This window comes from Pteropus medius, unplaced genomic scaffold (assembly GCF_902729225.1).
Source record: "Pteropus medius unplaced genomic scaffold, Ma_sr-lr_union100, whole genome shotgun sequence".
Taxonomy (NCBI): Eukaryota; Metazoa; Chordata; class Mammalia; order Chiroptera; family Pteropodidae; genus Pteropus; species Pteropus medius.
Window position 1 is genome coordinate 2,680,693 of NW_024350926.1, and position 21,385 is coordinate 2,702,077.

Sequence of the window (21,385 nt, forward strand, 5' to 3'; positions counted from 1 at the left end):
CAATACTTATTTCTTGGCTCATTGATAACAGCCATTCTAACAGGTGTGAGGTAGTACCTTGTTATGATTTGATTTGCATTTCCCTAATAGCTAGTGAAGTTGAGCATCTTTTCATATGTCTGTTGGCCATCTGCATGTCTTCTTGGGAAACGTTTCTGTTCAGGTCCTCTGCCTATTTTTAAATTGAATTGTTTTGTTGTTGGTGGTGGTGTTGAGTGGTACGAGTTCTTTACATATTTTATATATTAGCCCTTCATCGGAGTTATCATTTGCAAATATTTGCTCCCCTTCAGTTGGTTGCCTTTTTGTTTGGTTGATGGTTTCCTTCACTGTGCCAAAACTTTTTAGTTTGATGTAGTCTCATTCATTTATTTTTGCTCTGTTTGTTTATTTTTGCTTTTGCTTCCCCTGTCTTTGGGGTCAAGTTCACAAAAATCCCTCTGAAACCAAGGTCCATAAGTTTAGTACCTATGTTTTCTTCTACGTATTTTGTTTCAGGTCCTATATTCAAGGTCCTATATTTAATCCATTTGAGTTAATCTTTGTGTATGTATCAGATAGCAGTCTAGTTTATTCTTTTTCACATGGCTTTCCAATTTTCCCAGCATCATTTATTGAAGAAGCTTTCCTTTCTCCATTGTATGTTTTTGGCTTCTTTGTCAAATATTAGTTGCCAATATACATGTGGCTTCATTTTGGAGCTCTCGATTCTGTTTTATTGTTTTGTTTATTGTAGTTTTATAGTATAATTTGAAATTAGAGTATGTGATACCTTCAGCTTTGTTCTTTTTTCTCAGGATTGCTTTGTTTATTTGGGGTCTTTTGTGATTCCATTCAAATTTGAGGATTTTTTATTTTTTTTTGAAAAATGCCATTGGGATTTTAAGGGGGGTTGCATTAAATATATACATTGTTTTAGCTAATATGGCCATTTTAACTATGTTAATTCTTCCAATCCATGAACACAGAATATCTTTCCATTTCTTCTTGTCGTTTGCAATTTCTTTCAACAATGTCTTATAGTTTTCCGCGTATAGGTCCTTCACTTCCTTTAAGTTTATTCCTAGGTATTTTATCCTTTTTGTTGAAATTGCATGTGATATCATTTCTTCATTTCTTTTTCTGACATTTTATTGTTGGTATCCAGAGATGCAACAGATTTTTGTACATCGATTTTGTATCCTGCGACTTTCTATTTGTTTATTGTTTCTAATAGTCTTTTGGTGAAGTCTTTAGAGTTTTCTATATATAGAATCATATCATCTGTGAACAACAACAGTTTTACTTCTTCATTTTTATTTTGGATGCCTTTTATTTCTTTCTCTTGCCTGCTTACTGTGGCTAGGACTTCCAGTACTATGTTGATTAACAGTGGTCAGAGTGGGCATTGTTGTCTTGCTCCTGATCTGAGAAAAAAAGCTTTCAATTTTCACTGAGTAGAATATTAGCTGAGGATGTGTCATATATGGCCTTTATTATATTGAGGTACTTTCTTCCTATACCTATTTTTTTTTTAAGGTTTAAATCATAAATGGATGTTGTAACTTGTGAAATGCCTTTTCTGCATCTATTGATAGAATCATATGATTTAAATCTTTTGTTATATGGCATATCACCTTGATCGATATGCATATGTTGAACCATCTCCAGGAAAATTTAAAAAGAGGAGCTTAGTCTAGAAAGATATTTGATGTCACACTATGAGAAGCTCATTAAGTACAAAATGGTAACTACATAATAGTTTGAAAGCAACGTGAGCAAAGGCTCTGTGAATGAGTGATGGAGAACGGGAAAATCATATGCTAATCTTGTAAATTTTAGTTATTTTTATACCTAATTAAACTTAGAACTGCCCAGAGATGACTAATGGGGTAGGTGATGATTGAAAATTATTATCTATTATTCTATATTCTATAAGAGATATAGATAAATATTTGGAATGTTTTGTGTCATCAGGAAGAATATTAGAAGCATGTCCACTCTACACTTTCCTAAGTAATACTACTTCACATTTCTAGAACTTTTATACTGAGATAGCCTAAAAACAATGGTTGGTTTTGTTTACTCAGGACCAACAGAGTGCAGGCCAGGACCAGCTTTGTGGCTTTATTAAAATCCATGTAAGAATTTTTTTACCTACCAAAAAGGAAGTACGGGCATTCTTACTTTGTGCAGCTCCGATATACACAAATTTCGGTTATGGGATAGTTAAATCACATCATCTTCCAACAAGTACAGTTCAAATTTCAGCTATCACTGCTAGTTCTTCAGTCTACAAATCACTATGTAAAAAACAGATGCGCATCAAGGTCTGTGACCAATTATGCCACTTCTTTTGAAGTCCGTCTGTGGGTGATCGGTGCCTGAGCATCTGTTATTCAGTTCACACAGACAGCAAAGTGTGTAGCTGCATTGCCCCCTTGTCTTCCAGTGGCGTTTTACACAAATGTATGATTATGAGAAGGCGTTGGCCAGTAAAGATTAAGTTTCAGCAAAGAAATGAAAAATGATAGAGGTGAAATCTGAGTCAAATGGAAATGAAGTTAAAGAAGAAATAGCCGGCCACGGGATATTGACACGGCCGCCATTTAACTCCAGATATGCAGCCAGAGGAACTTAGTGCAGATGGACTCCTGGTCATAAATGTGAAGAGTGCTTGTGATAGGAGGAGGAAGATGTTCCTGGAGAAATAATGCTGTCGACACTTCTCACTAAAGGAACTCTTACAGATACTTGAAAGCAAGAAAGGGAAAAAAATATTGGAAGCTGATCCAGACTAAGGAGTATGACAATTTGCCAAGGCATGACAAAGATGCTCACTTTGTGTTGTAAGTTATATAACGAGAAGGCAGGCACTATGCAAACTACCCATGATAAGGCGTTTTTACAAAGAAACAAGACATCTTAATTATGTTTCTAGTATTTTAAATTAGTGTAATAAATATTGGTTTTACTATTTTTTGTCATTTCCCTACACATTTATAACAGAGGGAGTTTTTAATCATTTGAGAAAAATACGTAAAGGTCATAGAACAAACTAGATTGTCCTCATTGATTATGAAGCTAGGTTTTTACGGCTCCAGCTTGCACGGTCACTTTTACGGTTCTGCACTACTGTGCTGGAAGAGTGAGCACTGCCTGTATAAACAATGCCCAGAGCATTCTCAAATATTGGATAGTGGAGTACAGTGAATGAAATGAATTTCAATTCAATTAAATTGAACAAACATTAATATAGGCCTTGCTATGTATGAGACATTCGAAGTTAAATAAAAGGAGAAAGAGCTAGGTTGGAGGATACAGAGGATTAAAGAAAAGACTGGGGAGGGGAAGGTATTAAAAGGCTGGTAGAAAATAAAAATATTCTAATTGGAATGGTAGTGAACAAAGTCAGCCAGTTTAAAAAAATGAAGGTCATTTTTATATGAAGAACTATGTTTTTTATTATGCAGGTAAGAACACAGACTTAATTGCTTACTCAACTGAACTCATTAGATATTTAATCTTGGCTTAATAACTTTCTCAATTACTTACTCCCTGAAAGCGGCTTATTCTTATTTTTGGCTCTTTGAATTATTTATCTAGTACATGTGAATCATATGCCAGATTTTGACACCAGGATTAGCCATCACTGGTGCTGAGTTTAGATCCACGGGGATGTGTAACGAAGGCAGTTTGCCCAGTAATCAGGCTGGGCCAGGGCGGGTGAGGTTTCACACTGTGTAGCGGCAGCAGCAGAAAACTGTGGCTTACCTGGTAAACTAAGGGTGTTTCTTCCTCCTTCTCTCCCCCACCCCTTTTTAGTGTGGCTGCCTTTCTGTAACAGGACCAAATTAGATCTACCTGTATATACATTAAGTGCAAAGTCTGAAAGAACTTTCCATTTCAGACCATTATCATCTCAGTTCGCCCGTGCATTATCTTCTCACAAACCCTTGCTTTATCTTTGGTCTGCTACTGAGTTAAATAGCATACAACCACTGCTTCTAAAATACCTGTACGAATATATGACTCAGGTATAAGGGAGTGTAGTTTGGGAGTAAAATGTATTCCGTTTTGGCTGGGTTAAATTTTTTAAAAAATCACTTTTGTTTCTGTTATATATAGAAAATTTGGAAAATTCAAACAGACATGAAGAAAATAAAATCACCCCCCAATTTTTTTTTTAGCATTTCATATATTTCTCATGTATATATATCTCAGATCTAGATTTCACATTGAAATCATACAATCGATGCTGGTTTTTCTTCTATTTTTTGTATCTAGCATCTTGCCATGGACAGTTTTCCAATCACATCAGTAACTACTTCTCTAAAATATTGTATGACGTCAGGGCTCAGTCATCTCCCTTATGCCTTTTATGCTTGGGAATGTCTTCCTCCCTTGGAAATCAAATATTTCCCTGAGTTATTTTTTAAATAGTCTATGGATATTTCCTTCACACTAATGATACTGCCAACACTTCAGCTGATGCTCTCTCAATTTCAATGACACTATCATTTTCTTGCACATCTTGCCATCCTTGACCCATCCTGCTCATTCATCCTCACGTCAAGCCTATCATTAATTCCTAAAGTCCTCCTTTATTGGTGCCACCTTCCGATGTCTCATCTCCCCAGTGGAATTGTAAATGAATTAAAGGTTAATGTCTTATCCATTACAGTTCAGTACTTATACCATCACAGGGCTTAGCAAGATGACTTCACATAAAAAGAAATGCTCCACAAGTGTTGGGTAGAATGAATGAGCGAACGATTTTTCCTTTGAACTGTGTATATGCTTTCCTTACTTTCCATTCCTACCTTCACTCTTCCCGTCCATGTGTAGATTCCTGCCCTAAATTCTGGTCGGTTGCCTTCACTCTGGACCCGTCCTCCCTTCTTCCATCCACCTATCGTTGCTTTTCATCTTTAAACTCTGATGACGACACATGCTTTTTTATGAACTATAATGTTTCAGTCAGTCTCATATTGCATTAGAACCTACTTACACAGAGTGTAGGTTTTGTCTCACTAATCTACAACCACATATATACCATGTTCTCAACGTTAGTTTTCTCTTTTTTTTTTTGGAACATTTTTATCTCCCTGGTCAAAGTCCTACTCCTCAGTCAAGGCCTTAAGAGACTCCCTCTTCTACAGATCTTCCCCGAACCGTGTCTTCTTCCAAAGCCTCGTGGATATCTCTGATTCCTGAATTCCTTCAGCTACTATAGTCAGTACAATTTAATCCCTAAAGATATACTGTTTTATGTTGTTTATGATTATTCCCTTCATATAAATATTTCTCAAATAGAATGTAGACTTTTTGAGTGCAGGGACCATGATTATACTTCTGCTGGCCTCCATAATGCTAGCAGAGTGCTGAAAATGTCGTGGTCGACAAGAAATTGTTGGATAGATTAATATAAATATTTTCTAGGGAAACTCTAACTCTAATTTAAAAATAACAGCTTTGTTGGGAAATAATTTACAGATAATTCATCCTTATAAAGTGTACAGTTCAGTGCTTTTTAGTAATTCAGAGTTGTGCTACCATCACACCTACATAATTTTAGAATATTTTCATAATCCAAAAAGAAACCTCATGTCCTTTAGGTATCAATTCCCTAACCCCTTCAGCTTCCCTGCCCACAGGCAACCACTAATATACTTCCTGTCTCTATAAATTTGACTATAGTGGACGTTGCATTTAAATTATATAATAGGTGGTCTTTTGTGACTGGCTTTTTTTCATTTAGCAATATTTTCAAGAATTATCAATGCTGTAGCATGTATCAGCACTTCATGTCTTTTTTATTGAGATATAATTCACGTAACATAAAATTTACCATTTTAAGGTGGACAGTTCAGTGTTTTTCAGTATATTTATAATGTGCAATTATCATCACTATCTAATTCTAGAACTTTTCAATCAACCACAAAAGAACCATTGTATCTGTTACTAGTCACTCCCAATTCCCCTCTCCCTCATCCCCTGGTAACCACTAATCTACTTCCTGTTTCTATGTATTTGCCTATTCTGGACATTTCATATAATTGGAATGATACAATATGTGGTCTTCTGTGTCTTGCTTATTTCACTTAGCATGTTTTCAAGGGTAATCCATGTTGTAGCTTATATTGTAATCCATTTATTTTATGGCTGAATAATACTCCATTGTATAGATATATCACATTTTTTTATTCATTAGCTGAACATTTGCGTTGCTTCTGGTTTTGGGCCATTATGAGTAATACTGCTGTGAACATTCATGTTCAAGTCTCCATGTATACATGTTTTCATTTCTCTTGGTTATACACACAGGAGTGAACTTTTGGGGTCACATGGAAACTCTATGCTTAATCTTTTGAGGAACTGCTAAACTGACTTTAATCTATTTTAAACTTGCTAGTTTGCTTTATAATTTAAGCCCATTACTTTTAAGCTTTCTGAGTGCCCCTTTTCATAAGTTTCTACTTGCTGTCGATTTTGTTTGTTTCCTGCCCTCTGTCTGCCCTCAGAATTAAGTCCTTTGTTTTCCTTAAATAATGCTTTTACAGGAAGATAACCTCCAAGTTCTGTATATTTATCTTTGTTTCCTTATATATCTATTCTAGTTTTCTTTCTTTGATGAATTTAGTATCTGTATCATCCTTCTTGGCTCCTGACAAATTTAAGAAAATTTTATCACCAAAAGGTAGAGTTTCTTAAAGCTCCTTTTTGGTTTTATGGTGAAAGGACATCTGTAGTACACATTTCAATAGTAAGTCCACCGTGTCTGCTCTAATGGTTCTGCTGACTTGGTATAAACAAGCATTTAACAAGAGAAAGATTTTGCATTCCAAGTGCCCCTCCATTTGTTTTATTTTGCTTATAAGATTTAAAAATTTGTGATATGAATGCTAGAAAAAAGAGAGATGGCAAGTATTGAAATCAAAGTGATGGCTCTATATTTTTCACCGTAGTTAAGTGATTTTCAATTTAAATGATAAAAGCCCAGAATCATTTTGTATTTAAAAATGTCTGCCAACCAGCATTTATATGATGGAATAACAAATTCATTTGAGCAATTTTCAAAATAATAATGAAGCTCATCGTACCAGTCATCTAAGTCAGGTGGTTTGCTAATGTGTCACTGTTTTCTGAGTTTTATGTGGCCAAGACATTCATGAACTCATCCACTAAATTGGAGTGGGAGGCAGAGGTGGAAGTGGCTCCCAGGGCATGGCATGGGAGAGTCAAGCTGGCTGAAGAGGAGAGGGACATATGGAGCTAGAGCCGTGTTGTGATACTTCTAGTTTCCATGGCATAAGTCAGGGTTAGTCGATGAGGATAATGCATCAGAGAAGAGAGAGCCGGGATGAAATTGCCTGATTCTCTAGGCAAGAGATAAAACCTGGTTCCAAAGAGAATGGACCCAGAAGTGTGGAGACCTGGCTAGAATTTTTATAATAATTTTTTAAATTTTGAGATAAATGTAGATTCACACATAATTATAAGAATCAATACAGAGACATCCCATGTAGCCTTTACCCCCAGTGGAAACATCTTGCAGAACCATAGTATAATATCACAATCAGAGTTCTGACATTGATACAGTCGAGACACAGGACCTCTCCATCACTACCAGGACCTCTCATCAGACCCTATTATAGCCACGTCAATTTTCTTCCCACCATCACCTCTCCTTTGCTCCCAGCAATATCTAGTCAGTTCTACATTGCTATAATTTTATCACTTCAAGAACATCCTATAAATGCAATCATATAGTATGTTTCTATTTGGGATTGGTTTTTCCAGTGTAATTCCCTGGAGATTCTTTCAGGTGGTTATATGTTCCCATAGTTTGTTTTTTCTTTATTGCTGAGTAGTTTTCCATGGTGTGCACGTACTAGTTTGTTTATCTATTTGCCCATTGAAGGATTTCTGGATTGTTTCAAGTTTTTTGACTATTAGAAATAAAGCTGCTATAAACATTCCTGTATAGGTTTTGAGCAAACATTAAATTTTAATTTTTCTGGGATAAATGTCCAGAGCATGATTACTGGTCATATGGTACTCGCATGTCTAGTTTTAAAAGAAAGTGTTCACCATTTTAAAGAGTAGCTCTATTATTTTACATTCCCATCAGCCACTCACGAGTGATCCAGTTTTTCTGCATTTTTTCTAGCACACCTCTCTCTCCCCCATATAAAATTAAGCATTTATGATATATATATACATGTGATACATATATGCTTATTTGCAAATATGTATCACATGTATATACACGTATATATGTATAGATGACATATACGATTAATTCACATGTATATATATGGTTATTTCACATGTACATATATATGATTAATTTTAGCCATTCTGATATATGCGTAGTCATAGCTCATTGTGGTTATATTTCAGTTGCCCTAATGCCATCTTTGTGTGTTTTTGCCATTTGTGTACTCTTTAATGAAACATCTCTGTCTTTTGCCCATTTTCCAATTGGATAGCTTGTTTTTTTTTGGTCAAGTTTTGAGTTTATATACTCCAAATATGAGTCCTTTATTACATGTGTGGTTTGCATATAATTTCTTCCAGTTCGTAGCTTGTCTTTTTCAACCTACCAGGGTCTTTGACACACAAAAGTTTTCAATTTGGATTAAATTTGATAATATCCAATTTATCAACTTTTTCATTTATGAAACATGCTTTTGGTATACCGTCTAAAGACTCTGCCTAGCTTTAGATCTTGAGGATTTTTTCCTATGTTTTCTCCCTAAAAGTTTTATAATTTTACATCTAAGTCTGTGATACATTTTGAGTTAACTTTTGTATAAGGTACGAGACTTAGGTCAAGGTTCATCTTTTTGCCCATGGAAGTTCACTCGTTCCAGCACCATTTGTTGAAAAAGCCGTCTTTCCTTCATTGAATTGCTTTTGCACCTTTGTTGAAAACCAGTTGGGTACATTTGTGTAGGTTTATTTTTGGGTCCTCTGTTCTTCTCCATTTTTCTCTGTCTATCCCTTCATGAAGATCACACACTTGATTACTGTAGCTATTAATATGTTTTGAAACTGTGTAGAGTGATTCTTTTTCAAGAGTTTTAGCTCTTCTAGTTCCTCTGCCTTTTTATATAAATTTTAGAATCATCTTATATCTGTAAAAAGTCTTGCTGGAATTTTTATAGAAATTATGTTATGCCTATATATCAATTTGGGGAGAATTGATTACTGTACTGAGTTCTCCAATCCATGAACATGATCTCTCTCCATTTATTTAGATTTTGTTTGATGTCTTTCACCAGCATTTTGTAGTTTCAGCATGTAAGTTCTGTACATGTTTTGTTAGATCTACTCCTAAGTATTTCATTTTTTTTTTGTAAATAGTATTGTATTTTTAATTTGAGTATTTACATGTTCATTAATAGAAATACAATTGAGTTTTTTATGTTTGTCTTGTATCATGTGATCTTGCTAAACTCACTTATTCTATGAATCTTTTGTAGATTCCTTGTTTTCTTTTTCCCCTTCTTTAATTCTTCCCCTCCCCCCAAACTTCTACCCCTGACCCATGGATGTTGCCGTTTCCTCTTAATAACTGGATCTCTGCAGGTGGGGAGTCTCCTCCCATACGCTTGTGGTGTGCACCAGGGGCCTGGCACACCTGGGGCCTGGCACACCTGGGGCCTGGCACACCCGGGGCCTGGTCTGTGGCTCCACCTGGGGCGTGAACACAGGACCTTCTGCGTGTAAAGCAGAGGTGCTAACCACTACACAATGGAGCCACCCAAATTCCTTGTTTTTTTTTTTGATATAGACAATCATGTCATGTATAAATGGGATAATTTTATTTTTCCTTTCCAATCTGTATGCCTATTTTTTCCTTTCTCTTGCCTTATACTGACTAGAACTTTCAGTGCTAGGTTAAGAGTGATGACAGTGGACATTCTTACCTTATTCCTGATTTAATGGGGACGTGTTTAGCCATTTACCACTAAGTATCATTTTTGTTGTAGGATTTTTGCATATGTTCTTGATAAAGTTGAGGAAATTGCCCTCTATTTCTATTTTTCTGAGTTTTTATCATGAATGTGTAGAATTTTGTCAAATGCTTTTTCTGTATCAATTGATGAGATTTATTTTTTTCTTCTTTAGCCTATTAACATGGTAGATTACATTGACTTTCAAATATCAAACCAGGCTTGCATCCCTGAAATAAACCCCATTTGGTTGTGTTGTATAATTATTTTTATAGATTACTAAATTCTATTTGTTAAATATTTTGTTAAGGATTTCAGAATCTATTTTCATGAAAGCTAGTTTCTTTTTTTCCTACCATCTTTGTCCAATATTGGTACCAGGGTAATATTAGCTTTGTAAAATGAATTGGGAGAGTTTTCTCCTGTTTTTTGAAAGAAATTATATAGAATTGATATTAATTCCCCTTTAAACATTTGGTAGAATTCTTCAATGAAACCATTTGGGTCTAGAGATTTTTTTTCTTTCTTTTTTGAATTTTAAAATCATGACTTCAATGTCCTTCATAGTAACAGGGATATTATCCGTTGCATAATGAATGAGTCGTGGTAGTTTGTATTTAATTTATTGATCCATTTTGTCTAAGTTGTCAAATTTATATATGTAGAATTATTCACAGGATTGTCTTATTGTCCTTTCGCAATCGGCAGGGTCTGTAGTGATATCCCTTGTTTCATTTCTAAATTGGTAATTTGTATCTTCTTTTTTCTTTGTCTCTTGCTGGAGCTTTATTGACTTTATTGATATTTTCAAGAACCAGCTCTTTGTTTCACTGATTTTTTTTCCTGATGATTTTTCTGTTTTCAATTTCATTGATATCTACTTGTATCACTATTATTTCTGCTAGCTTTGGTTTTATTTTCTATTTTTCTAGATTCTTGAAGTGATAGCTTAGATTATTGATTTGAGACTTTTCCTCTTTTGTAATATATGCATTTAATGCTATAAATTTCCCTCTTACCATTGTTTTAGCTCTGTCTCACAAATTTTGATAGTTACATCTTCATTTTCATTCGGTTCAATGTATTTAAGTTTTTTCCTTGAGATTTTCTTTGATCCTTAAATAATTTAGAAGCATGTTAATTTTCAAGGGTTTGTAGGTTTTCCTGTTGTCATTCTGCTATCAATATCTAGTTTTATTTCTCTATGATCAGAGAATACAGTCTGTATGATTTTAATTCTTTTAAATTTGTTGAGATCTGTTTTTTGGCCCAGGATATAGCATATCTTGATATATGTTCTATAGCACTTGAAAAAAATGTATATTCTGCTGTTGTTTGGTGGAGTGATCTATAAGTGTTGTTTAGATCCTGCAATATGTTGTTGGGTTTCATATCCTTGCAGATTTTTCCTAATGATTCTTTTTACATTGGTTATTTAAAAATACTAACTTGCAGATACTACTACTAAACACTGATTTTATTAAGTGCTTGTCATATGCCAAGCATGCTCTTAAGGCTTTTACATGCATTATATTATTTAATCCTCCCAATAACCCAATGTGTCACATATTATTACTGAGGTTCAGAGACGTTAAATGACTTGCCCCCAAGATCACAGAGCTAGTAAATGGCAGAGCTGGCATGCCAACCCAGGGTTGTCTATTAAGCATGTGCATGTAACCTCTGCAATATGCTGTTCTATGCTGATCTTAGAGGGCTCGATAAATTGTCTTCCAATTGACATTTGAGTAATGATGCAAACATTACAGTGGTGGCTATGGGGAAAGTCCCACCAAATATGGTAGGTCGCCTCTAAGGTTGTCTCCAATGATTCTCACCTCTTAGTAGGCAAGCTTTTGTGTAAGACCCTCCCCTTGAATATGGTCTGGACCTTGTGACTCACATTCAATGGACAGAATATGGCAAAAATGATGGATGTCACTGCTGAGATTAGGCTACAAAGAGACTGTGATTTCCATATTGGGCCTGCTCCTTCTCTCTCTCTCTCTCTCTCTCTCCCCCCATCATCAGCTCTGAGGAATCCAAATGCTATGTTGTGAGCTGCCTTGTAGAGAGGCCCATGTGACAAGGCACTGATGTCTCAGGCTCACAGCCAGGGAGGACCTGAGGCTGCCAGCAGCCATGTGAATGAGCTCAGAAGCAGATCCTCCCCGACACAAGCCTTGAGACGACTGCAGCTCCAGCTGACACCTTGACTGTAGCCTTGTGAGGGACCCTGAGCCAGAGGCATCCAGCTAAACTGTGTTTGAGCTGCGGACCCACAGAAACTATCTGTTGTTTTAAGCTGTTGAGTTTGACTTCTTACTTTTGTGTTCTCTCTTTCTTGGGTGCTTTAACCCAATCTTTTGGCTTCTGATACTACTCTCTTCTCTTGGGGTTGAAACTCCAGGGAAAGCAAGAGGTGGTAGAGATAACTGAGAGATTGGTATAAAAAAGCGTAAGAAAAGAGGACCCCCTGTCCTGGTTTACCATGTACCTGAGTGGACAGCACCTCACAAGATCCTCATATGCCAGTAAGGGGCAAATGCAGAAGAGGATGACCAGAAGTGTGTCATGTGTCAGCCAAGAGAGGGATAGACAGCATCCAAGAGTCTCTTGGGAGGCAGAGGGAGAACCCAGAGGTTCCCTGGTGTCCCCAGAGGGGACGTGGAAATTAGATGAGTTGAGAGCATGGGAGCTGGTCATGAGACTTCTGTGGTGGAGGGGAGGTAACCTGTGGAAGGGACACCTTTTGGAGCCCCTCTAAGATCAGCCGCCACCTGTCTTCTTTGAGAGACTGAGACTTTAAAAAGGGACTGAATTAATGTGCAAGAGATGATATTCAAATGCTTGGCAGGTTTAATGTTCCTTAAATCTTTAAAGTCCCCATTCCCTCTGCCACCAGCAGCACCATTAGTGAAAATGTGGGCTTTAAAGCAAGTGAGAGTATTTCTTACAAACCCATAATGTGTAAGCGTTGGTCTACTCCAATCACTGCTACCACATGACATGGCTTCCCCCTAGGATGAGGAACTCCTAGGACTCCTGTTTTTCCATTTCTGGTTGCTATCTTGACTCAGATAAAAAACATAAATGACAAAGTGTGTGTGTGTGTGTGTGTGTGTGTGTGTGTGTGTGGTGGGGTAGGGGGCAAGTGACAGCCATAAACGGTGAGAGTGGTATGGAAAGGATAGCAGAGGCACAGAAATGGCTAGACGTACCCGCATGCTTTAAGATGGCCTGGTGTAAGAGGGAGAAGTCTTTCCTTACTCACCTCAGGGGAAATGGAGCCTAATCTTAATTGATACTTCTTGCTCTTGCTCCAAAATCAACTACCTTCGATTAGCAGTCACTATACATGCCTCTTCCTTTTTCTGTGGTCACATTGTGTCCTCCTCTTCTTTGGAAACTTAGCTTGAGTTATAAGGCACTGTACATGGCTGTACAGATTGTGCATTGCAGAATTCCAGGTGGTACCATTCATATTGTATGAGATGATTTGACAAGTCATCTCTCAGTAATATTTCCACATCATTACCACTGGATTCCCATTAACAAATATTTGAAGATTTATAAAGTGCCAGGTGTTTTAGGTGCTAGGAATTTGGCCATGAACAAGACAGAGTCTGTGCCCTTGGCATTGATACAAAAAGAGATAGATAACACCACGAATAAGCAAAGTTTGGGTGTTATAAAGAAGAGATTGCACATATGGATATGAGGTAAAATGTTCGGGAGATAATTTATGTCCTTCAATAATACGCAGGACCATAGTTTATAAACAACAGGTGTTCTGTACTTATATTTTCCCCCCTTTTTGAAACTTGAGACAGCAAACAATATGTTGTAGGTATACAATGGATATTTATTACAAGGTAATAGAATTAACAATTTCTTATTAGCTTTTGCATTTGTCCTACCAGGATGAAATGGTATTTTAAGAGAATATGAATTACTCAATACACTGAGTGGGGATAGTTTGAAATTTTATAATAATATTTATAAAATCAAGGATACTTGTATGGGTTTGGTAGTGGCAGAGAGGCAGATTTTACAAATTTAGTACAGTCTTGACATTTATGAGAGAGATTTTTCTAGGACTAGGAGAGTCCTCAAAACCACAAACCACACTAGGGCACATAATTTCCCCATAAAACACAGTGAAATATAACTGAAATATTTAAATATCTTTCATATTCTTAATAATTCTCCATAAGCAGAAGGCTAAAAATATCTGTAGGGTTATTCTCTGGCTTAGAACCTTCATTTCCTTAGACTTCATTTGCATTGTCAGTAGTAGTGGTTGGTTTTCTTTTGTCTTTTTTTTTTTTTTAATTAAAAGGTTAAACTAAAAGTCACTACATTCTCGACAATGAATAGAAAAATATCTGACATATTAAGATGTTGGTTCATGAGGTTGGCCCACTCTTGGGATAAGGACCCACTTGATACATTAACCTATGGAAGCCTCTGGAGAAGGAAAAATCACTATGAGTCATTAACAATTAGAGTCACTGAAAAAAATACTGAAACCGAGAATGTTAAATCCACAGATGCCAAAAGGTCTTTGGTATCTAAATTACAGATCCATAGCAGGAGGGCAGATTGTAATCACTTGCTCATCTCCTTGTTGCTCTACGTATGTGAGATCATTTTGATAAAGACAGGTGGCATAGAATTTTCCAAGCTGAATATCATATGAGGAACAGCTCTAGAATACCATAAATTGGACTTTAGCCTTTTGCCATATATCAGCTACTATGGTTGGTTCCCAATTTGTCACAAATTCATAAAAGCTCTGGACTTCAGTTTCCTTCTCTTTAATGTGGGTTGATAATTCCAACCTCCAGGGTGAGAGGCAAGGATAAACTGAGCCAGGGTTCTGCGAGGTCTTCATAAACATGACAGCGACCCACAAAAAAACGTATTATCATTCAATCAGGTATCACTGGCTTTATATTCCCAGCTCTGTTCCTTGAGCAGAATAAAAACACATGGGAAGCACCGACCAGCTGAAATGAACATTGTGTAAAAGGTTTAACTTACTTCTTTTACAAACCACTGACAAAAGGCAGGACCAATCCATTCTCTTGCATGAATACCACAGTCTATCCAGACAGCATTTTTGTAAGCTCGTGATCTTCTGCCAAGCTGAAAACAAGAGTATTCATAGTAACCAACACAGCCTTTTATTTTTGGATTCACTGACCAGTGTAATTTAATAAGCTTTCAGCATAATTCTTCACTATCGTTTGTTTCATTAGGTAACCCATGAAAAAGACATTCCCTATCTACTTTAGAAGTCCAACCTTGTTTATGCAGAAACAATAAATGTATCGCCCTAATTACAAATCAAAGGACTAGAAAATATACAAAGACAATCCCTTAAGTAGATTTGCTTCTCCATTTTAACGTAATATGTGACTGTTAAGTAAAAAGCCAAATTTCCTCTCTTCCTTCCATCCAAGGAATAAGAAATATTCTCAAAGAATATTTCTTTTTCTTTTTGGGAATATTTCTTAAAGAAATAACTCTTATAGGTGGACAAAGTCAAATTTTTATTTTGACACAAAATGGAAAAGCACAAAACGATTTGTAGAATCTAGTGACAGATTTTTCTTTACAATCCTATGATCAATACTCCATATAACCTGGTTTCTAACCCAGTAGTCAATAGGTGGCCCTTGACATTATAGGGGATCTAGTTTTCATTTATTCATTAATTCACTTAATCAATACTTCAGAAAATCCTTTTCAATGTCAGACATCATACTCAGTACCAGAGATTCAAAGATGAAAGACAAGGATGTATGTGCTAGTGGGGAAGGCAGACGTTTGAGCAGTTAATCATTACAGGATGAATATGTATGTTACTTTGGGAACATGGGGATAGTGTAGAACATGGGAACATGTCTCATTTTCCTGAGAAATAAAAGAAGTCTTCTCGGAAGAGGAGCCTTCTTCTTGAGCATTTGAGCAACACGTGAAGCTTGCCTGGCAGACGAGTTGAACCCTTTTCCCATTTAAGAAAAAACTTGCAGCTTGCCGCCAGCATTCATTTAGCATCAAACGTAGGAATGCTACGTTTTCTGGGATTTGGCATTTTCAGCGATCGCGAATTACTATATTTTTGTAATGAAAATACCACTACTAAAAACAACGTTATAAATAGAACGATGTCATTCGTTTCCAAAGACTATCGATGCGCTAGAGACATACGAAAATAATAATAAAAGCGAGGTATTTCGTGGCATATTTTGGGGGTAAGGTTAGGACTGTAATCTGCGAGTTATCTTGGGGTAACTGCTGCAGCCGCAAGCGCCGCCTGTGAGTATTCTTGGGGCAAATGGGAAAAGAGTGAAAGGCATCTCAGGCTTGGAAGAGAATCTGAACACACCGTATTTGAGGAACTGTTTCTAGGGTATGAGGGAGGAATGGCAGATGAAGCTGGACACAGGCAGAGAACACCTGAAATTCCTCAATGCTATGTAAAAGGGAAGGCTTCAGCCTGAATTCCATGGGAGGGTTGTGTGTGGAGTGGGAGAGAGAGAGAGAAAAAGAGAGAGAGAAAGAGCTCACACCAACAGCATGTGATGGATGAGAAGGTGGAGGCTGGGGACTGGACTGGAAAGGAAGTTTGTAAGAGTCCAGGGAAAGTAGATCCAGAGATGAGCTAGGGCGAGAAAAGATATTTGGAAGAATGGCTAGTTCTTGGTAGTAGATTTAAAGTAAGCAGTTAAAATAAAGGAGAGGAATTTTGGATGGTGCTCATGCGTTTTGATTGGCAGCATAGTGGTGCCATTCTGAGCCAAGATGCTTTCGTGAATATCGAGATGACAATGTAAGTAAGTAGGCAATAAGATGTGAATTTAAAGCTCCAGAGAGTGGACTCCACTGAATAGAAAAGTCTGGAATATATTGTTGGGACCATGGGGTGGATGTGCCCATTTGGAGATAGTTCATAGAATGAGAGCACATATGGGAGTAGAATCCTGGGATTACCAGAACCTAGGGAAAGAAGCCAGAGAAGAGATCGAAGAGGATGGTTAGATGAGAGGAGAACCAACTAGGAGTCATCACTGATCTTGGCAAGAGAAGGTTTAGAGGAGTTGTGGGGTCACAAAGGCCAAGGTCTGAATGGGAGGTGAGGAAGCAGAGACAGTGGTGCTTAGTTATGTTTTTCGAAGTTTGGCTGAGAAGGGATAGAGAGCTATAGGTCAGGGGCCAGAAGAGAATGCAGGGTCAAGGGCTGGGAATGATGTATGCCTTCTTATACATGTATGTAGTTTTGCATTTTAAGGTTCGTTTTAAGTAGCACCAAGTCACAAATCATTTCGAAGGGCATTATTTTTGAAGTGCATTGCTAACTCTGACTACGTTAGTAGATTCTGGACTACTCAATGGCAAAAATTCAATATGGCTTAAAAACCTAAGGGAAAATTTAAAAATATCAGGTGATATTAAATATGAGATACTATGACAGACCATTTTCTCTTCCCCATAGATCAAAGTTGGAAAAAATGAATGGTTAGTAAATACTTTAGTTAATAATTTCCTATTTTTACCTTTAAAACAAAAAGAGGTCTTCCCTCATATGACTTTCCAATAGAGAACATGTGAATGAGCCCTGAGTGAGTATTATTCAGATACTGCATCCAATTTTGAATCTAAAAGCAAATAAATAAAAACCATGTCAGACTCTCTTAATTATAATGCTTTTAGAGAACAAAAGATAACAAAAAGCAACAATAGGTCTCAGAATTCAAAAGAGCATGCATGGAATATAAAACTGATCAAAAACCAATTCTCTATTTTAATTTTCTTCAGGATACTTAAAATTACATTTTCTTTTTTGCTTTTATAAATACTAGCGTCATGTCTTTATATTGTTCTATCTTTAAAGCATACCTTCTACTACCATTTATCATTAATGTCTTGATGGCAGAGTTTTACAGAAAATTAATCAATGTGTTCTGGGTTACTTTTGAAAATCGAAATTTATTTCCATTTCCCCCCAAGTATTTAAGTGGAAATGAAAGAAATTGGCTTCAGGAAAACCATCCAAACTACTTGAAAGTGTTCATTAAAGTCTAATATATTGTAATTTGCCACTGAACAGAAGATGCTAAGAAAAAGGCATTATTTAAAGATATTCTACTGAGCCATATCAGAGGGCATAGTCTGAATAATTTCTCCAGTAATAGCAATATATTTGCACTGATCCATTCACACTCACTTATCTGTCATCAGGAGAAGGTATATTTGAGATAGATGAATAAGGCACTTAGAAAGATAGGTGACATTTCTGACTTAAAAGCCCTGTGAGGAGTAAGAAAGTCACGCAAAAATGTCCCACTGTTCCATAATGTAAAAGAGTCTGTGCTGAAAAACAGATTTTAGAAAGTACTCATATTTTCTTTTCTTCCTATTCTTTAGTCTAATGAGTGTGTGTATGCACGCACACACACACACACACACACACACACACACACGCATATATGTGTACATAACTATTAGATATTTAAAAATTTACTTTTTGTAGTGCATGTTAATAGTACTTCTATGTGTTAAGCTATCTAAAACCTTTTCTTGTTGCAACATAAAATATGTAGAAATAAGAAAGTTGTTATGATCGGAACCAAAAATCCTTTTTAAAATATACGAATGTAACAGATCTCATTAATTCTATATCTGGCATCACTTTGCTCAATTCAGGGGAAGCATGGAAAATGTATATATGCATTTATTTATTCATTCTGTCATCGACTATCTATTTAGGGTTTCTATTTGCTTGCCACTGGGGATAGAGTGATAGACAAGAAAGAAATGGCCTACCCTCCTGGAGCTTGCAGCTTATTAGGAGAGAAAAAAATCACTAATCACATAGTCATACATCCATGTGCTATGGGTGCATACAGTAAGCTGGGGTTGGAGGTGAGGTGTGGAGTTATGATCCAGTCTGGGAGAGTAGAAACAGCTATCTTTTTGCTTAAGCTGAGATTTGAAGAATAACTAGTTGTTGTCCAGGTGAACAGTAAAGGATGGGGTAGTAGGAATGAGGTTGCTGTGTTTTCCAGGTAGAATAAACAACAGCATGTTAATAAACCCAGAGGTGCCACAGATGAGGCACGGCCTTTGGGAAGTCTCAGCTTTACAGAGGGGCTGAGGCAAGAATTGAAGTTCACTTTACCCCTCAACCAAATCATTGCCCTCAAACTCTGGCTGGCTCTACCCTCCATCATCAGGTGCACCAGACTTTTTAGTTAAGGTCTTTACAATTATCGCAATATTGCCTCGTTCTTCCAATGTACTTCCTTTATCCTTTGTAGGTGTGGCCAGATGAAATTCAAATTATTTTGCTACTTCTTCTATAGCGGTTAAAGGCTTAACGGAAGTGAGGACTAAACTGAGGGGTCCAGATACTCTAAGAGCAATATGTGTTTTTCATATAGTCCCCTGTCTTAGTGCTTTTCTCCTAATCTTTAGATCTAAATGATAAAGATGCATTTGTAAAAAAAGAAAAGATCCTTTGATTACATACCTCTTCTAAGGAGTGATAAACTTCGTAATTGTATTCAGAGAGGGATCTTCGATTCCTTGGGGGTCGCAAACCGCTTCCCTGTTCCAGTGCTTTCTGGAGATCTTCTATGAGGATCCTGGATTCGAAATGATAGGATGAAAATTAAGTAGAGATAACCTAAAAATCAGGCAATGTCAAAAGACAACCGTGAATCTACAAAGGACAGCAAAGATTGACATTTCTAAAAATACCAAATGTTGGAAAAATATTCTCTTTCAGGAAATAAAAACTGTTAAACAGTGTAGTAAATATAAAATGTAAAATTACATGCAGATGTTCCCAAATAATAATAACTACCATTCACTGAGCAGCTACAGGAACTGAATGACGAGTGTGAGAACTTCCATTTATGGAGTACCTGCCAGATGTGCTTTATATTTTACACATAAGATCTTAGGTAATAACCCTATGAGGTAGATTTTATTGTGATCTCCATTTTACAAATAAGGAAACAGGCTCAAAACGTGAAGATCTGGCCAACGTCCCTCGGCTAGTAGTAAGTGCATAATCAGATTTTGAACTTGGAATGTGAACCCAAATTCCAGTCTTTAGACTCCAATCCAGTGTGACCTTATGAAAAATGAAACGAGCATTTTCACTCCTTTGCTCTAGCCTCATTTCCTTTTGTTTCTATTGGTTCCTATCCCTTTCATCACTGAGAGACTTTTCTCAGTTCATCACCAAGCACACCTGACCCAAGATTCAGAGTGAAAAGGAAGAAACAAGCTACAGTTCTCAAGAAGAAACTGAAGAAATACCCAGAGTGGGAAAAAGCAAATCTATATAAGCCACTTAATAAAAATTTCACTGTCTGCCAATATGAAGACTGCCAAGAAAAGACCAGCTCAGCCAATCATAGTGAATGCATTTGGAAATTGAAGGCCGAGGCTAGGGTGAGGGACTCCAAGGTCACTGCAGTATGTGGAACCAGCTCCAGCTGGAGTCATTAGTGTTCTCGGTGAGACATCTGGGCTAGACACATGCTCATCTCCCCAATGCTCACCCATCTCTTCTAACCAGAGCACCGTGAAGTAACAAAGCACTCGCTCTCTTTGAATGCTTAAAGATGTTAAAGAGCCGCTCTGTGATCTTTCTGGGCCTGGCAGGTGGCTAAAATGCTTTGCTTTCATATTTTATCTTCCAAAATAACCTGTTGGTTAATGGTTTAAGTGCTATTAAAAATACATGTAATGGCATCTTTAACTTTCAAGGTTGATCTATATATGCCACTTAATAAAAAAAAATTATCTCGAATTACTGAAATAAATACTTTTTGGTCCATGAAGGAAATAGATTTACTTAGGGTCATGCTGGGCATAGGACTTCTGCGTCCCTCATTTGTTATTTACTAGATATTGTACTCATTGTGGCAAATACTTTATCATGGGCTTACTGTTCAATTTTTGACTTTAAAAATATAAACATTAAATATCAAGATAAGGTAGGGGTGACACAAAGTCGGTAAACTCTCTTGGTAGCTACTTGCAATGGCTCAAAATGTGAATGGAATGTTAGATTGTCGGTCTAAACACAATCTGTGTTAGTGCTTTCTTCCCTCAAGGAAAGCAATTATGGATGAAAGAAGGCTTTATGGACTAAAAAACCTTAAAATATCACCAGTGTAGGTCTTAAGAACCAAATGAACCTTTATATCAATGTCCAGACTTCCTGTGTTGAGAGAATGCAGGATGGTCAAGAAAGATGCAAGTTTGATTAGGCTGAGCTGGCTTGTCATAAACTGTCGACATATTCCTTTTCCTGCGGGCAATCTTCAGATAGTTTCCTGGGATAGCGAAAAATAGCCAGGAGAAATGGACAGATGGTCTTAGGAAAACCTAAGAAAAAAAATGTCAATAGATTT

General features: G+C 36.7%; 1 protein-coding gene across 1 annotated transcript in view; it reads right to left on the minus strand.

Moving 5' to 3' along the window:
* CPA6 (carboxypeptidase A6) overlaps positions 1 to 21,385 on the minus strand; it is a 222,943-nt gene that overhangs the window by 47,958 nt on the left and 153,600 nt on the right. Inside the window, exons 4-6 of the mRNA XM_039841813.1 lie at positions 19,486 to 19,600; positions 17,510 to 17,611; positions 14,991 to 15,095 (exon numbers count right to left, since the gene is read on the minus strand). Of these exons, the coding sequence (XP_039697747.1) occupies positions 14,991 to 15,095; positions 17,510 to 17,611; positions 19,486 to 19,600 (322 nt within the window). The remainder of the gene's footprint in view (positions 1 to 14,990; positions 15,096 to 17,509; positions 17,612 to 19,485; positions 19,601 to 21,385) is intronic.